Genomic DNA, 17,639 nt, shown 5'->3' with positions numbered 1-17,639 from the left:
ATGTTACAAAATATTAATTTTATAGATATCCCACTCGCATCCTACTAAGAGACCAAAGGGGTCTTCAAGGAAAATATCTAAGATTTATTTTGAGCAAAAAAAAAAAAAAACATAAAAATTAAAAAAAAAAAAAATGTTGAAAAAAAAAATTGTATGTTTTGAGTTACAAAACAATTATTTTAATAGATATGGAACTCGCATCCCACTAAGCGACCAAATAGGTCTTCAAGGCAAATATCTAAGCTTTCTTTTAAGAAATAATAATATAATATCTTGCATATTAGGTGATGAATAAGAAATTTCCATATGAAATCTATTAAAAATATAATATTTTGAATAACTCTCCGCACTCCACTTAAAAAATTGCGGTTTTATTCAAATAAAATTAGTTTTTGAAAGGGTATTTACGTCTAGAGCCACATAAACGGCAGATGCGTCGCAGTGCTGCAGAGACACCTAAACAGCATATCGAAAGACTAGAAGCCAATCGATCAAGATAAAGAATCGATTTAAAGTTGCCGACATTTTATTACAATAAGTATGATTACTACAGGAATCACAAGGACGTACTGATTGGCGCAATGAACAAAAATTGATAACATTGCGTTTTGAAGTTCCCTATGGAATCCCCGGAAATGTGCTGTTCGAACGGTAAAGTTAGGCTGATTTCCAAAATGTATCAATGCAAAGTTTGTATGCAGTTCTACTACGGTATTTTAATTATGCACATACTTTGGTTACATTTATGATATGAAATGAACATAATGCAAGTTATAATTTTTTTCACTGAAAAATATATAAAAGTATTTATTTGTTGTTTATATTAAGGCCCTAATTTTGTAAATCACATCACCAAAGTGATATTTATATGGAAAACAAAAACAAAATTTCAAAAATTTGTTTTTGTTTTTGTTTTATATACAAAATTTTCAAATTATGAAAGGCAAATCAACGTTTGAATTTTTGTGCGTTTGTTCTGTTAAGAATTTGTATATAAAACAATAACAAATTTTTAAAATTTTTGAAATTTTGTTTTTGCTTTCCATATAAATATCACTTTGTGAAGTGATTTACAAAATTAGGGCCTAAGTTTTTTTATCCAAAAAAAATAATCACCCCTATCGTGAAAAACATGTGAAATTTATGTTCCCATGAAATATTCATTTCCCTCGAAGGGAAAATTGCTATCGTGATATTCCCCTAAACTTTTCATTCACAATAGTTGATTTTGTTCGTAGCAGCTGTTTATTGTTTACAAAATTTCATCTAAAAATTTCACAACATGGGGAATTTTTTCACGTGAACAAAGTTTATGAACGAAAAATGGGAACATACTTCATGTGAAATTTTGATTCGCGATAGGGGTGAATATTACTTCCATTTGTGAGTCGGCCATTTTCTATATTATTTTCTTTTTTATTTGTGTGCGTAAATAAAAAATTGTCAAAGAAAGCATCAACTATAAAACCGATGCGTGATTGCTTTTTTACTGCGTTCAAAATACTCATTTTCGGCATTTTGTAATAGTATACACAGTAAGCATTTTGTATGCCGGCATTATGAAACAGTATACTTTGTTCAAATACGAAGCAACTAACATTTTGGAAGTCAGCCTTATTCTGCCACCAGTTATTGAGCTGCTTCTAAGTTCCATTTCCGGCGTCATCCTATTTCCAAGCACTTCCTTCATATTACCCAAGAGTGCAACTCATGCTTTCAAATGACGTCGGCTTCATGCCCACCTTTAAAGTTCATGGCCAAATGTACCACTGAATTGGATCATTGCTCCCGCTTCCCAATGATGGTGCGAAGTTCCTTCAAATTAATTTCACTGGAAATTAAGCTCCAGAAGCCTAACGCTATCAACGAACATGCGTGTGCATTTGCTGCAATACTCTTCTGCCGAAACATTCTCAAAACACTTGTTGGACATATGAAATGAAAAAATTCCAATTGATCCCGCCACAAATGAGATTTCGTTCCCGAACTTCTGCCAAATGCAAATGAATATTCATGCCGTTGTCGCCAAGGTATTCCCAAGTCTTGCAACCATCTACAAAAATTCGGATTGGCTGTGCGAATGTGCAATTTTGGCAACAACAAATTATGATGTTAACAAGCTCAATAAGCAAATACAATTGAAACTGCCTGGCGAAACAATCACCCATATCGTGGTTGGCGTAAACGTCTTACGCCTACGACTGTTTCGTACTAGATTAAAGATAAAATACAAACTGTTTCTTTAATCTAGTACGAAACTGTCTTAGGCGTATGACGTTTACGTCAACCACGATAAGGGTGAATAATATACAAATCGATTGACACAGTAATGAACGAAGAACAAGCCGTCGATTATCCTACTGAATTTTTAAATATGTACATTGGAACCAGCCGGACGACACCACATGTATTAACTTTGAAGGTTAGATCAACGACTTTGTCCGACACTGTATATTAAAACCAATGTCGATATGCAATATAAGCCAGATGTTTTCTAAGGGCCAGCAACGCGGACCGGGTTCAGCAATTATTGCAATTAGTGCAATTATAAATATTGTTAGGATTTTTATACCCTTCAGCTTCGTGAGAAGGGTATATATAAGTTTGTCATTCCGTTTGTAATTTCTACATTTTTCATTTCCGACCCTATAAAGTATATATATTCTGGATCCTTATAGATAGCGGAGTCGATTAAGCCATGTCCGTCTGTCTGTCTGTCTGTCCGTCTGTCTGTCTGTTGAAATCAATTTTCTGAAGGCCCCAGATATCTTCGGGATCCAAATCTTCAACAATTCTGTCAGACATACTTTCGAGAATTTTGCTATTTAAAATCAGCAAAATCCGTCCATAAATAACGGAGATATGAGCAAAAATCCGAGACAACCTCTGAAAATTTCATCAAAAAACACAATGTATTGCATGCTTGGATGTGCAAGCTTTGCTTGGATGTGCAAGCTTTGTGTATTTTGTTTTTTTTTGTGTTTTGTTTCTTTTGGCGTTGTTGTTGTTTTTTATACAACTAAAGTTTAGTTTGGTTGTGTGTTGGTTTTTTTTGACAAAAAAACAACAAATCGTATGTTTGAATGTGCATGCTTTGCGTATTTTGTTTCTTTTGTCGTTGTTGTTGTTTTTTATACAATTAAACGTATGTTTGGATGTGTGTTGGTTTCATTGCCTTGCGTATTTTGTTTTTGTTTTTTCTTTTGGTGTTTTGTTTCGTTCGGCGTTGTTGTTGTTTTTGGTGTTCTTGATAAATTTAGGATGCTGTACGCTGAAAGTGGGCAATGTACATACATATATAAAAATTATAAAAAATAATAATGCATCCACAACAAAGGTGAAGGGTATATAAGATTCGGCATAGCCGAATATAGCACTCTTACTTGTTTTTTTTTCACATTGAGCTGTTTTATATGTTAGACATTTGCATGCTAAAAATGAAACAATATAGACAAATAAGGCCAAACAAAAGCAAACTGGTTTGCCCTAAAACACATTCCAACAATTCAATCAACTAATAAATATAATTATATTTGTTTTGCATTTGCAATGACTTGGCCTAATACTGTAACCGACTTGTTGTGTACTCCCAAGCTAATCAACAAATAAACCAACTCTAGTCCTATTGCAATCAGTAAAAATTAGCACGTAGTTTAAATAAATCAAAACCATTCATGGACTCTGGTTGTCTCATTTATGTATATAGGTAAATATGTACATATATTGGTATTTTCTTCCATAGGTTGATTTTGAAAATCACAGATTGTGACTAATATCAATCAAGCTTTTTGTTGATTTCTATATGTACAAACTTATTTACTAATGCTTACATACTAAAATATACTATACTATATGTGTGTATTAGAGTGGTCAAACGAATTATTCGAAAAACCGGTTATTATTTTTAAATTTTCCGGTTTTTTTAAACCGGTTTTTACAAAAGGACGGTTTTCGAGTTATTCGACAAACCGGGTTTTTTGTCTCGAATTATTCGACAAAATCGAATTTTTATTTATTTTAAGATTTTGCGATTACTTTAAACAACACTTTTCTTCTAAATGTGTGTTATGATTTCATGTTGAATGCCATTAACAAGTTATACATCGAGGACTAGTCGCTCGTCATTGTCATTATTTCAGGCTAATTTTTCTTTTATGCCTTCGAAAATTTTGCGTCTCGTTCTGGCGCGTGTTTGATTTAGCTTCGTATAACTCAGTTTAACAATAAAATAAGTTCGAAATCCGCACAAAGAAACTAGTATTGCAACAACTAGCGACTTAAAACCAGATTTTGATTACTTGGACAAATTTTCAAAAAGTTAAAATAAAGTAAATCTTTTATACAATGCAACTCCAACTATAAGTGAACGTGTTATTTCTGTTATTTTTTTAATCAAAAACAAGTAAGAGAGCTATATTCGGCTGTGCCGAATATTATATACCCTTCACCAAATTATACTTCAAAATTCAAATTTTAAATATTTTTAGGTAGACAAAATTAATTTATTTTTTCTAACGTTATTTTTTCGAATTGTTATTTAAAATTTTTTTTTTTTTAAATTAAAAAAATTTTTTTTTGGTTTTTTATTTTTTTTTTTGTAGGTCCAACTTACTATGATCTTATATACGTCGTTGCAAAGGTCTTTGAAATATCTATAATTTTTGTATATATTGTCTATATTAATGACTTAGTAATCCACATATAATCGAGGTTGTCCTGGATTTTTCCTCATATCTCAGCCATTTGTGGACCGATTTTGCTGATTTTAAATAGGATACTTCTCGAAAGCATGTCTGACAGAATTACTGAAGATTTGGATCCCGAACATATCGAATTGTTATTTTAATTTTTTTTTTTTAAATTTAAAAAAATTTTTTTTGGTTTTTTATTTTTTTTTTGTAGGTCCAACTTACTATGATCTTATATACGTCGTTGCAAAGGTCTTTGAAATATCTATAATTTTTGTATATATTGTCTATATTAATGACTTAGTAATCCACATATAATCGAGGTTGTCCTGGATTTTTCCTCATATCTCAGCCATTTGTGGACCGATTTTGCTGATTTTAAATAGGATACTTCTCGAAAGCATGTCTGACAGAATTACTGAAGATTTGGATCCCGAACATATCGAATTGTTATTTTAATTTTTTTTTTTTAAATTTAAAAAAATTTTTTTTGGTTTTTTATTTTTTTTTTGTAGGTCCAACTTACTATGATCTTATATACGTCGTTGCAAAGGTCTTTGAAATATCTATAATTTTTGTATATATTCACCCCTATCGCGAATAAATATTTCTCATGAAATATTTTCCCTTTTCCTTTTTTCGTTCATCAACTTTGTTCACGTGAAAAAATTCCCCTTGTTGTGAAATTTTTAGATGGAATTTTGTAAACAATAAACAGCTGTTACAAACAAAATCAACTATTGTGAATGTAAAGTTCATCGTGATATTCCCGATAGCAATTTTCCCTTCGAGGGAAATGAATATTTCATGGGAACAGAATTTCACATGTTATTGCCGATAGGGGTGATTGTCTATATTAATGACTTAAGGTACGGTCACACACAGCTAATATTTGACGTTTATCGTCAAATATTTCATTGCCTGAATCTGACCACAAATAAAATTTAGAGCAAACAACAAAACAGATGATTTTAGTCAAACAAAATTATTTGTCGGCAAACAAAATATTTTCTTAATGTGAACAAAGTGTGACCACTAGCTACATAAATACCTAAAAAATATATAATTTGATCTTGCAAATATTTTTAAGGTTAAAACACTTATTTCGAATTGTAAAGTAATCATTTTATTAGAGATTTATTGAATTTTGTTATCATATATTGAATTTAATTTTTCACTTTTTGTTTGACCAAACTGCTGCAAAAAAGAATCAGTAAATATATTTGCCGTGTGGTCACACTATATCAAACACTTTCATAAAATAATTGTTTGATCAAATAGAAAAAAACAGAAAATAATTTGCTCAGCATGGCGGAAAAATAAGAGGAGATTATTTAAATATTTTTCGTACTAAATTAAAGACACAAATTCACTATTTTTTTTTTAAACATAAATACATATTCAATATTTCTTGAATATTTGTTATTTAAATTATTTTCACTAAATAATTGCATCAATAAATGAAGTCTTCTTCTTCACATAAAAGTCATTCAGCCTAGGATGACATACTGGGAGAAAAACTAATTGAAGACATGAAGTCTATGTTGCGATTTTTGTAATTTTATGCGATTTATATTTTTATACGTTTAACATAGTCTGATGTTTGATTTTTTTTTATTTATACTTGGAGTTTGTCTATTTTCAAAATTTAAAATTGCTCATATGTACATATGGAATATTAACTGAAATTTTATACAGATTGAATTTAAAATCAAAGAAAATTTTTCATACATACATAAATAGTATGAATTGATTGTAATTAAAAAATAATTCTTAAACAGTATGATCTGTTTAATTTTTTTTTACTGCAGAAGAAGAATATGTCTAATAGCATTTTTCCCTTTTCTGATTTTAGTATCATACAAAAATGTTTATTATAAATTTTTAGATAATGCGATTGAATTGGAATTAATTAAAAAATTATGTAAAAAAGGTAAACATTTCCATAAAATTTAACAATATTTGTGAACATGTTCTTATTCTGAATGAAAAAAGTTTGGAAAAAGTCGTGTTCGATTAATAATATGTATTAAAAAACCAATAAGCATTTTTACTGGAATTCAAGTTGATAGCAAGTGTAATTCAAGCCTTGAGTTATAGTCAAGCAATTGAATTACAGTTGTATTACACTTTATTTCAATAGCATTCTCCAGTAAAAAGGAAACATAAATTCAAGCCATATGTTTTTTGTTTGAAAAATATTTAATATTTGAAATATTTTTCAAGTATAAAACATGATTACATTTCCATTCAATTTCAATTATGAATTTTGATAGTAATATAATTTAATAAATAAACATTTAATAATTATATTATTAAATTGTTCAAGCTTGTGATCTTTTCGCGATTTGTTTTCATTATTTAGCGATTTTTAATTTAAGATATAGCAACACTACTTTTGCGATAACACATGATTCCACAGCTGTTATTTGACGCTGTTTGATCTTGCAAATGAATTGCAAGATCAAATAAAAAAATACCCAAAATGCAGGAAAATATTTGCTGTTTAGTGGTCACACATTGGTCACATTACAAGAATGTTTTCATATTGGCAAATAAATTTGTTTGACCAAATTCAGCTGTTTTCTTGTTTGCAGTGCAAAAATATTTTCTGTTCAAACTAGAAACATAAAATATTTGACGCTTAAATAAAAGTACTGAAATTTCATAATTCTTTCAAATGTAAAGCAAAATCTGGTAATATTTTACTTTCTAGAAATGTCTTTTTTATTGATGAAAGAAATTAAAGTTGTTTTGCAGCTTTATTTAATAATTATTTAGAACAAATATTACCATAAATGTGACCACAAATCAAATATATTTTCCCCTTTGTGTGTTTGATAGTATTTCGGTGTAGTTTGATTAAACAAATATGGCAAATAAATGTGTACAGTGTGAACACAAAATCAACCCATGAATTATTTGATGTAGTTTTGATCTAACACATGAAACATCTTGTGTCAAATAATTTGCGTAGTCTGACCCTACCTTTAGTAATCCACATATAATCGAGGTTGTCCTGGTTTTTTCCTCATATCTCAGCCATTTGTGGACCGATTTTGCTGATTTTAAATAGGATACTTCTCGAAAGCATGTCTGACAGAATTACTGAAGATTTGGATCCCGAACATATCTGGGTTCTTCAGAAAAGGATCCAGAATATATATACTTTAAACGGTCGGAAAATTATATTGTGGAAATTACAAACGGAATGACAAACTTATATATACCCTTTTCACGAAGGTGAAGGGTATAATAAATTGAGGAATCGTGTGCCCTCAAATCATTTAAATTGAATTCTCTTCTTGAAATATTATTTTAAAAAATACAACTAACTTTTAGTATTTGTTAATATTATATTAATATATATCATTTCTTTTGATAGTGTGTTGGACTATCAATCCAGGGGCTGCGGGTTCGATTCCTGCCAGAGACTCTGGGTGTTTCTGCAGACAAGCAAAACGCTTCACAGTTTGTGTTCGTTTAAAAAAAAATTTAAATATTAAACAAATTTAAAGTTGTGTTAAATAAATTTAATTTAAATAAATTTTTAAAAGATTGAATGATTTTTTAATTAGTTTTAATAAAAAAAATATTTAAGCTTAATTTATACCTCAATTCATAAATTGACAAAAAATGTAAAAACCGGAACCGGTTTTTAAAAATTACGCTTTTTCGAATTATTCGAAAATTGGTTTTTGGAATATCGCTGGCTTAACAAGAAATTGAGATTTTAATGCAGTAATGTACAATAAGTAAAAATACATTGATTACAAAGAAAAAAATTGGAGTTATCTCGCTTTTTGTTGTTGTTTTGTAGTGACGAGCAAAAGCGCTTAGTCCAATTTATCACAAGAAAAAGCTCTAAGTCCCTATAAGAAGTACAGTTTAACCATTTCTGCCAAAATGTTCAGTGACATGTGACAGAGGTTGTCTCGGATTTTTGCTCATATCTCCGTTATTTATGGACGGATTTTGCTGATTTTAAATAGCAAAATTCTCGAAAGTATGTCTGACAGAATTGTTGAAGATTTGGATCCCGGAGATATCTGGGGCCTTCAGAAAATTGATTTCAACAGACAGACGGACATGGCTTAATCGACTCCGCTATCTATAAGGATCCAGAATATATATACTTTATAGGGTCGGAAAATTATATTGTGGAAATTACAAACGGAATGACAAACTTATATATACCCTTCTCACGAAGCTGAAGGGTATAAAAACTAGTAAATAAGAAATGAAAGACAAGTTCTATGAAAAAGATCTAAGTCCATAGAAAAAATACAAACTAAACAATAGAAAAAGCTCTAAGTCCAAAAAATCTTTTATCTTGGCAAATACTTATGTTATCATTTTGCTTTTACGGACATCGAAAACAAAGAAAAATATAAAAAAATTGCGTTTACAGAATTCAAAAATATTTACGCAAAAAAATTATTGAATGTTTTTTGTCTCTCCTGTAAAATTTTAAGATATGGACTTAGAGCCTTTGCATGTTAAGCCAGCGATATGTCGAATATTTGATCACTCTAGTGTGTATCTATGTACACAGAAAAAAATAAAAATGAGTTTCAATTACGAAATTGATTATATTAATTAAAAATATGTTTGATTTTGCTCCAATCATCAAAATGATACTATTAATAATACATTACATACATTACATACATTTCTTGTTAATTAATTTTAAGCTTTTAAATGTATATGTTTATACAATATGTAAAATAATTATAATAATGAAATAAAATTAAAAAATTGCCAATTAATTTCAGAATTGTGTTAATTAATATTTTAATAAAATTTAGTGCAAAATTGCTATTACAAACATAATTGATTCAATTAAAAATTTAATTGAAATTTGTGCAGAAATTCAATTATTTTATTTAATACGAATTTAATTGGGTTTTTAACACTATTTTTGTCAATTAAACTTTTTAATTTCCAATTAATTAATAGTATCATTTTGATGATTGGAGCAAAATCAAACATATTTTTAAATAATATAATCAATTTCGTAATTGAACCTCATTTTTATTTTTTTCTGTGTAGACAATTTGTTAACTGTGTAGTTAAAAATTATAAATTCGATAAAGTTTTGTACTTTTACTTAATTTTATTAATCAGCTAAAAAAATCATAAATATGCATTAATGTGCCTTTTGACTTTTTTTACGACTTTACAAAGAGAAATAAAATTGCATCAGTATGTCACAAATATGTGATGAATGTCGTTTGACTGTTGCTTTTTCCGTTACATGATCAGCATGAATTAATTTGATAACAGCTGTTAGTGTTTTTGTGCTTTGTTTCAGATTGCAACGCAGTTCTAATACAATTTCAGAAAATAAAGAGAACCATACGACTGTAAAATTTTCATCCGTATTTTCTCTCAATGTCAAATGTTTTCATTGCAAATTTCTTTCAGACGATCCCATTTGTACTCTTTTTCTTGTGGGACCACCAAAAGTGGTGAATGTCGGTACATACGTTTGTCATTCCGTGTGTAACATTGGGAACTATTCACTTTTAAATGTATATGTATAACACTGATTCGGTGGCACGGGATTTATTGGTAAATTTTGAGGTGGCATGTCATAGTGTCCATTGACATAATGTCCATGGACATTATCAGAATCACAAGAGTGTAAGCAGTTAACGTCAAACTGTATTACCAATGCGTGTGTGTGTGTTAAAAGATAGTGATTATTTGAACTATTGTTGTATAAATTTATAAATAAAGAGTTGTAAAAATTTTAAACTACTTGGTGATTTTATTTGCAATTTACAAGAATCCGGTTTATTTAAAGGAAATAAACAACTGTTTTTATACCCTTCACCTTCGTGAGAAAGGTATATGTATATAAGTTTGTCATTCCGTTTGTAATTTCCACAATATAATTTTCCGACCCTATGAAGTACTTATATATATTCTGCATCCATATACCTATATCGGAGTTGTCTGTCTGTCTGCCCCTATAAAGTATATACATTATGGATCCTTATAGATAGCGGAGTCGATTAAGCCATGTCCGTCTGTCTATCCGTCTGTCTGTTGAAATCAATTCAAAAATCAATCAGCAATATCCGTCCATAAATAACGGAGATATGAGCATAAATCCGAGACAACCTCTGAAAATTTCATCAAAAAAAGACAATTTATTGCATGCTTCGACAAAAAAGGAACAAACCGTATTTTTGGATGTGTGTTGGTTTCACTGCTTTGTGTATTTTGTTTTTTTTTGTGTTTTGTTTTGTTTGGCGTTGTTGTTGTTTTTTATACAACAAAACGTATGTTTGGATGTGTGTTGGTTTTATTCCCTACATATCATATAGTAATAAAACTACAATACAACTTGAGAATAAGCTTATATAAATAGTGGGTTTTATGCTTTTCTTAATTTCATTTATAATAATATTTATAAAATGTGAATTCCCAAGCCGTTTTTAACAATGCTTTAGAAACTCTTATTATACACAACTGTTTCTAAAGTATTGAAAACAAAATATTGAAAAACGCTTATCGTTTTCAATACATTCTCAAGTCTTGTTCTACCTTTTAATTTTTTTAAGCAAAATTGTTGAAAGTGTTTTGCATGTAAATTTCATATCGAGTGGACGTGCAAAATAATTGGTAATAATCAGAGATCGAAAATAACTCGTCCATATACCAAAAAACCCAAATTGCGATTTATATTTTTGTGATAAAAATAAATCACTGAAAATAACAGTTATAAAATTATTTTTATTTAAATGTCGTTTTTGTTGTTTTTTAATGGTTTGATGTGAGATAAACAATTCATTTGTTCTTGTTCTTAATAACTGTTACTTTCTCTTTTATTTACATACAATACCATATTGTTAGTAATTTTTAACAAATTATGGAAATAATATGATAAGTATGAAGTAACGAAGTCTGAGTAACAGAATGAGAAATGAGAATTTTTTTTTAAATTGTTATTAATCTTTTGTATCAAATGCATTTTTGCAATTTGTTTTTCATGTTCGCAAATAAAAGTCACAAACTGACCTTTACGAAAAAAATAAATTATTAATCACTCATTCAGATTATTTGTGTTTGTTTCGTTTCTGTTTCTCTCAACCCCAAACCTAAAATTTTCTCGAATAAATCACTCTCTCAGTGATATATCACAAAAAAATATTATTAAATGGCTGTGAATGAGAATTTACCAGTGAAAGTGAACCTGTTATTTTCGGTCTCTGGTAATAATATAATAAATGTATAAATAATAAATAAAACGATAATAAAAATGCCTAATAAATATAAAAAGTGTTAGAAGACAAACTAAAGAAGTAATTGATCTTCCTTTAAATAATAAAATGACTAAATAATATAAAAATGTGATTATATAAAAATATTGAGACGAATAAGCTTTTCTATACAAAAGTTAATACAATATTATTTTCGTAAGCTTATTCTACAATTGCAAGGACAAGCTTATAGTAATCATGCATATACATATAATATTTTCACGAGTGTTCCGTTTTGATTTTTCTACAATTGTTACGATGGCCTTTTTTGCGTATTTTGTTTTTTGGTGTTTTGTTTCGTTTGTAACTTCTGACAAAAAAGCAACAATAAGTATGTTTGGATGTATGTTGGTTTCATTGCTGTGCGTATTTTGTTTTTTTTTTAAATCATTGGTACGCGCCCATTAATCTCAGGGACAATGTACACTAGACATGCACTTAAAAAATTTATTTGCTTTGGATGGGTCTTATTTTTTTTCATTAGTAGCTAAAACTATCTACTGTAAAATTTAATTACAATCGGATAACTAAAACACGTGCCGGAAATCAATTGAAATTTGTAAAATTGGGTAAATAATGATACTTTTTTTGATATCTTAACAAAATTCCCTATTATGATACTGTTTTTTAAACATTTGAAATAAACCTAAGCTTCTAGAGAAAATTATCTTTCTAACAAGGTAATAATGTTATACTAAAGATTTTCTATAGAATGTACTGTTATATTGAAGGTTATATCTGGAGAATACTGTTGTACACATGATTTTCTATAGAAAAGACTATTCTATACATGATATTCATTCGAAAATAGTTTGCTGCAACAGAAAATCATATAATCAATAAAATACGGAAAATTGTATAATAGTATCAAATTAATCTCGAGAGTACCATGATACTTTTGAAATAGTATCCCTTTTCAGTTGTATGGTAGTTTTTAAAAGAACATATTTATGATAAAATTAATCGAATAATTTCTTACGAATAATTATTCGAACAATTTAAAAATTACCATTTTTCGAAAATTTTTATGTAGAATAATCGAATAAAACGAATAAATGTACAATAGGGCAGACCGCCCAAGTGACAAGGAAAATCGTACTCTAGGGATCAAAATAACAACTTTGTCAAAGGAACCATACCTCTAAAATGAATTCTGATGTTCACTTTTTTGTCCCAAAGGTCAAATTTTGAAAATCCCAATTTAACCCATTTAAAGTCCCCCCAATCGAGCCTAAATGTATGACCGACACCCACCCATGCTAGTGGCACATTCCCTGGGGGGTCCCCATACAAAAATTTCAAGAAATCACCATTTTTGGCAAATTGTGCATGTATTGTGTATAAATTTTTTTTATAGAGCGTATGATAAATATGATGTAGGTAATAAATAAGAGAGAGTCATCCTGCTGGCTTCAGTTGTAGTCCTGTGGCAGCTACTGAATTCTTTTATAGACGACAGCTACAAAGTAAACAGCTGATTTATAATTCAGTGGTGCCACTTTAATAAAAAATAACCGTACAAAATTCCAAAGTAATTAAGATTTAAACAATTATTTTGAGTAAAAATATATATATATATATGGTTATAATTAATTATGTACCTGTTATTAATTTATTTCAATATGGTTATCTGAAACTTCTCTTAATTAAGTAAAAAAAATATATTGTTTTATATTGCACTAATTTATTTCCATTTTCTATTCTATTAGAAACACTATTTCTGTTTTGTTGTTGACAAAAATAGAAATTAGCCTAATTCGGCTACATCGGCATGAGTAGTCGTGTGGCCGTGTAGCTGTGCTGTCGTCAAAATAATCGTCTTCATATAAATGTGTGTATTTTATTTTTGACAGATTGAAGTTGGTAGCCTGCTGTCTTGAATGTGTTTAATGCATCAGCATAGCTTTATTTTTAAGATTTAGTTTAATAGAATAGAGCAGGGATTGCCATTTCATAGCACAATTGTGCAGACGAACAATACACATATTCTTATTCTCTTTAAAAGAGCATAACAAATGCCTAATTTTTTTCTGAAATTCATTAAGGCTATTCAATAAAGAGATTTTAATTTGTATGCATGTATGGGTAATAAATAAAATATCCACAACAACATCAAGCAACTGACTGAAATATTTGTATTTTTACCTGTGTTGCCACCAAAAGAATTATAAATTACACATGGGTCACACCAAAATTACACGTTCGATAAAAAATTACACTGCAATTTATATATATATAATAATGAAAAATGTAGGGATAGATATCAGGAAACTAAGGCTGAAATGATGGATTTTATTAAAATTTCTAAGGCATCCGCCGAAAATGCTAAAAGAGAAAGTGGACCCTCTCACTCCTCTTGAATTGATCCATCTAGTTACTATCCCATGAACATAACGTATGAAGCGCCAGATATGGGTATCAGCGTCCCACCGTGCGATGCACCCGATTTTCATGTCTCCTATGAAGAATGGCCTTCATTTAGAGATATGTTCAGTGCTGTATATATTAGCAAAGTAAGAATGCCGGACGTTCAAAAATTATTGTATTTAAGAAGAAAGGCAAAAGGTGAAGCAAGCTCTATTGTAAATAAATATCCACTAACGAACGACGGTTTTTCATTGGCATGGAGTGCTTTACGAGCACGGTATGAAAATAAACGCGTTCTAGTTGATATTCAATTGAAAGCTCTATTCAATATTCCACCTGCAAAATCGGAATCAGCCGAAGCCATTAATAAAATACAGACTACAATAAGTGATTGCCTAGCAATGCTGTCTTCTCATGGGGTAAAGGTAGAAAATTGGGATCCAATTCTCATATACCTATGTTCAACAAAATTACCTAGTGAGACACTCCCTCTTTGGGAACAATCTCTAGCTTCTAATTCCATATTGCCGTCATGGTCTCAAATGGAACAATTCCTCATTCAAAGGCACAGAGTAGTAGAAAGAGTTGTTGGAATTACGAATGATGGAAATCAAATGAATTCTAATAACTCATTGCGACAGAGGAATAATAACAGAAGTCTACAAGCGCCTAAATGCAAATTATGCGAAAAAATCATCATTTAAGATTCTGCACAAAATTCGCAAACTTTTCACAAAAGCAGCGAAACGATTTTGTCTCACAAAATCAAATGTGCTCAAATTGTTTATCCGCCGCCCACAAAGTTTCAGAATGCACTAGTGTCAATAGATGTAATGAGTGTGGTAACAAACATCAAAGCATGCTTCATTTCAAAAAAAATGAGAAAACAAATTCGCAAAAAACTCAAATAATAGAAATTCCACATTGAACGCTTTTCATGTGGAGCCGGTAAATATTGTCAATGACCAAATAAGGGAAAATTCAGTTTCATCGGAAGAGTCATGCGATCCCGGATCGACTAGACAGGCAATGAGAACAAATACACATTTGTCGGTAAATCAAGATAAAATTTTACTTCCAACAGCTCTTGTTCAAATCCTACATTGTGGTGAGCCATTCACAATTAGAGCTCTGATAGATTCAGAGAGCAATGAGATTACCAAAGAGAGCTTTCTTGACTAGTAGATTAAATATGAGGACTGAAAATGCGAATTTTGAAATTTGCGGTTTGGGGGGTACTGTAGTAGCGAATGCTGATAAAGTAAGCACCATTACTTTATACGACAAACAGCACGACTTTAAACTAAGTGCAAGTGTCATAATTGTTTCCAATTTGACTAATTTAATGCCAAGCTGTACAATATCAATTTCTGATCTTTCCGAGATCAATGATTTAAAACTAGCTGACCCAAACTTCTTGCTTTCTGCACAAATTGACATGCTCTTAGGAAGTGATATAATACCTCATATTGCCCTTGATGGTTTAAAGAAAAATATTTTAGGTAATCTCATTGCTCAGAATTCAATTTATGGCTGGTATATTTACGGTCCATTGAAATTGCACACTATTTCACTAACAGCCATAGATCATATTCCTAAGGAAAATGAGGCGATTTTAAAGAAATTCTGGGAATTAGAAGAAATTCCACAAATGAAACCACATTCAGAAGCAGATCACTTCTGTGAAAAATTGTATAACGAAACGACTTATCGTCAACCAGATGGTAGATACATGGTTAAACTTCCATTTAAAAGCGAATTTCCAAAGGCTGTGTTCCAACAGTCATCACGATATATTGCTAAGAAACAATATTTACATATTGAATCATAGCTAGAAAAGAATAAGAGACTTATGGAAGTTTATAGTGATATATTGAATGAATATATTTCTCTTGGTCACATGAGAAAATCCAGTTCTCAAGAAATTTATAATGATGGAAAGTTCTTTTTCTATTACTTACCACATCATGCCGTTTTTAGACCCGAAAGTGCTTCAACAAAGGTTCGTGTCGTTTTCAACGGATCAACGAAAGGTTCATTTTCTTTGAATGACGTTCTCCACGTCGGACCAACATTACAAGCTGATCTAATGACGATCATTTTAAATTGGCGTTTATATAAGTATGTCTTCAATGGGGACATTGAAAAAATGTATCGCCAAATATTGGTTCATGAATCTGATCGTCCGTATCTAAGGATATTGTTTAGAAGAAATAATTCTAGTCCAACTGAAGATTTTGAATTAACAACAGTAACTTTCGGTATAGGATGTGCTCCCTATTTAGCTATTTGCACTCTTTTGCAATTAGCGTCAGATTCGGAGAAAGGATAGCCCTATGTCCTCAAGAATTTTGAGAAAAGAGACATATGTTGACGACATATTATCAGGGGGCCATTCTTTGTCATCGGCTATGGAAGCTCAAAAACAGCTGATTGGCACTTTAAAATCAGCTGGTTTCCCTCTAAAGAAAATAACAGCAAATCATCCTGAGCTCAGATTTCATCTGACAATTTATTAGACAATTTTTGAAATTATACGATTCAAGTTCAACAAAAACATTGGGAATTCGTTGGAATGCTATAAGTGATTCCTTCTCTTATAAAGTTCAAGAATTGCCCTTTAATGCCTCAGCAACCAAAAGGCAGATTCTTTCCACGATTGCTAAACTTTTTGACCCCGCAGGATGGCTTACGCCTATTATTATTCAAGCCAAAATTCTTTTACAAGAATTGTGGCAAGATAGGGTTGGCTGGGATGAAAATGTTAAACCGCACTTTCTTGCCAAGTGGAACATTTTTACTGATAGTCCATCGAATCCATTACAATTCCTAGGTGGATCAACTACAACCCACAACACAATATCCAGATCCACGGATTCTGTGACGCCTCAGAGCAGGCTTATTGCGCTACAGTATATGTTGTGTCAGAAAACTCCGGCGTTGGATACTCACATCTATTAGCTGCGAAAAGCAAAGTTGCCCCTTTGCAACGAATAAGTTTACCTCGTCTTGAGCTAAGTGGAGCAGTACTACTTTCGAAGCTCGTAAGGCAAACACTTTTAAATCTACCTTTCAATAGTCCTACACTTTACTTATGGTCTGATTCAACAATTGTGCTTGTCTGGGTACAAAAACCTCCAGCAGCTTGGAAAACGTATGTAGCAAATAGGACAACTCAAATTATTGAAAATGTTGGTAATGCCATCTGGAATCACATTCCAACAGATCACAATCCAGCTGATCTTGGCACACGCAGTTGTAAGCCACAAGATCTTGTGGCCAACCCATTGTGGTGGTACGGACCAATGTGGCT

The 17,639-nt window shown here is 30.6% G+C and overlaps 1 protein-coding gene across 1 annotated transcript; it reads left to right on the top strand.

The window, feature by feature from the left end:
- Positions 1-15,518: 15,518 nt before the first annotated feature.
- On the top strand, positions 15,519-16,157 carry LOC135962852 (uncharacterized). The gene has a single exon (XM_065514756.1). The coding sequence runs from the start codon at positions 15,519-15,521 to the stop codon at positions 16,155-16,157; it is 639 nt and encodes a 212-aa protein (XP_065370828.1).
- Positions 16,158-17,639: the final 1,482 nt, after the last annotated feature.

Source organism: Calliphora vicina, chromosome X (assembly GCF_958450345.1).
Source record: "Calliphora vicina chromosome X, idCalVici1.1, whole genome shotgun sequence".
Lineage (NCBI taxonomy): Eukaryota > Metazoa > Arthropoda > Insecta > Diptera > Calliphoridae > Calliphora > Calliphora vicina.
Note: the sequence above shows the minus strand (reverse complement) of the source record. Positions and strands in the feature narration are given on the sequence as shown.

Excerpts from the sequence above, each read along its gene's own strand:
- LOC135962852 (XM_065514756.1), top strand. The coding sequence starts at position 15,519 with ATGAGGACTGAAAATGCGAATTTTGAAATTTGCGGTTTGGGGGGTACT.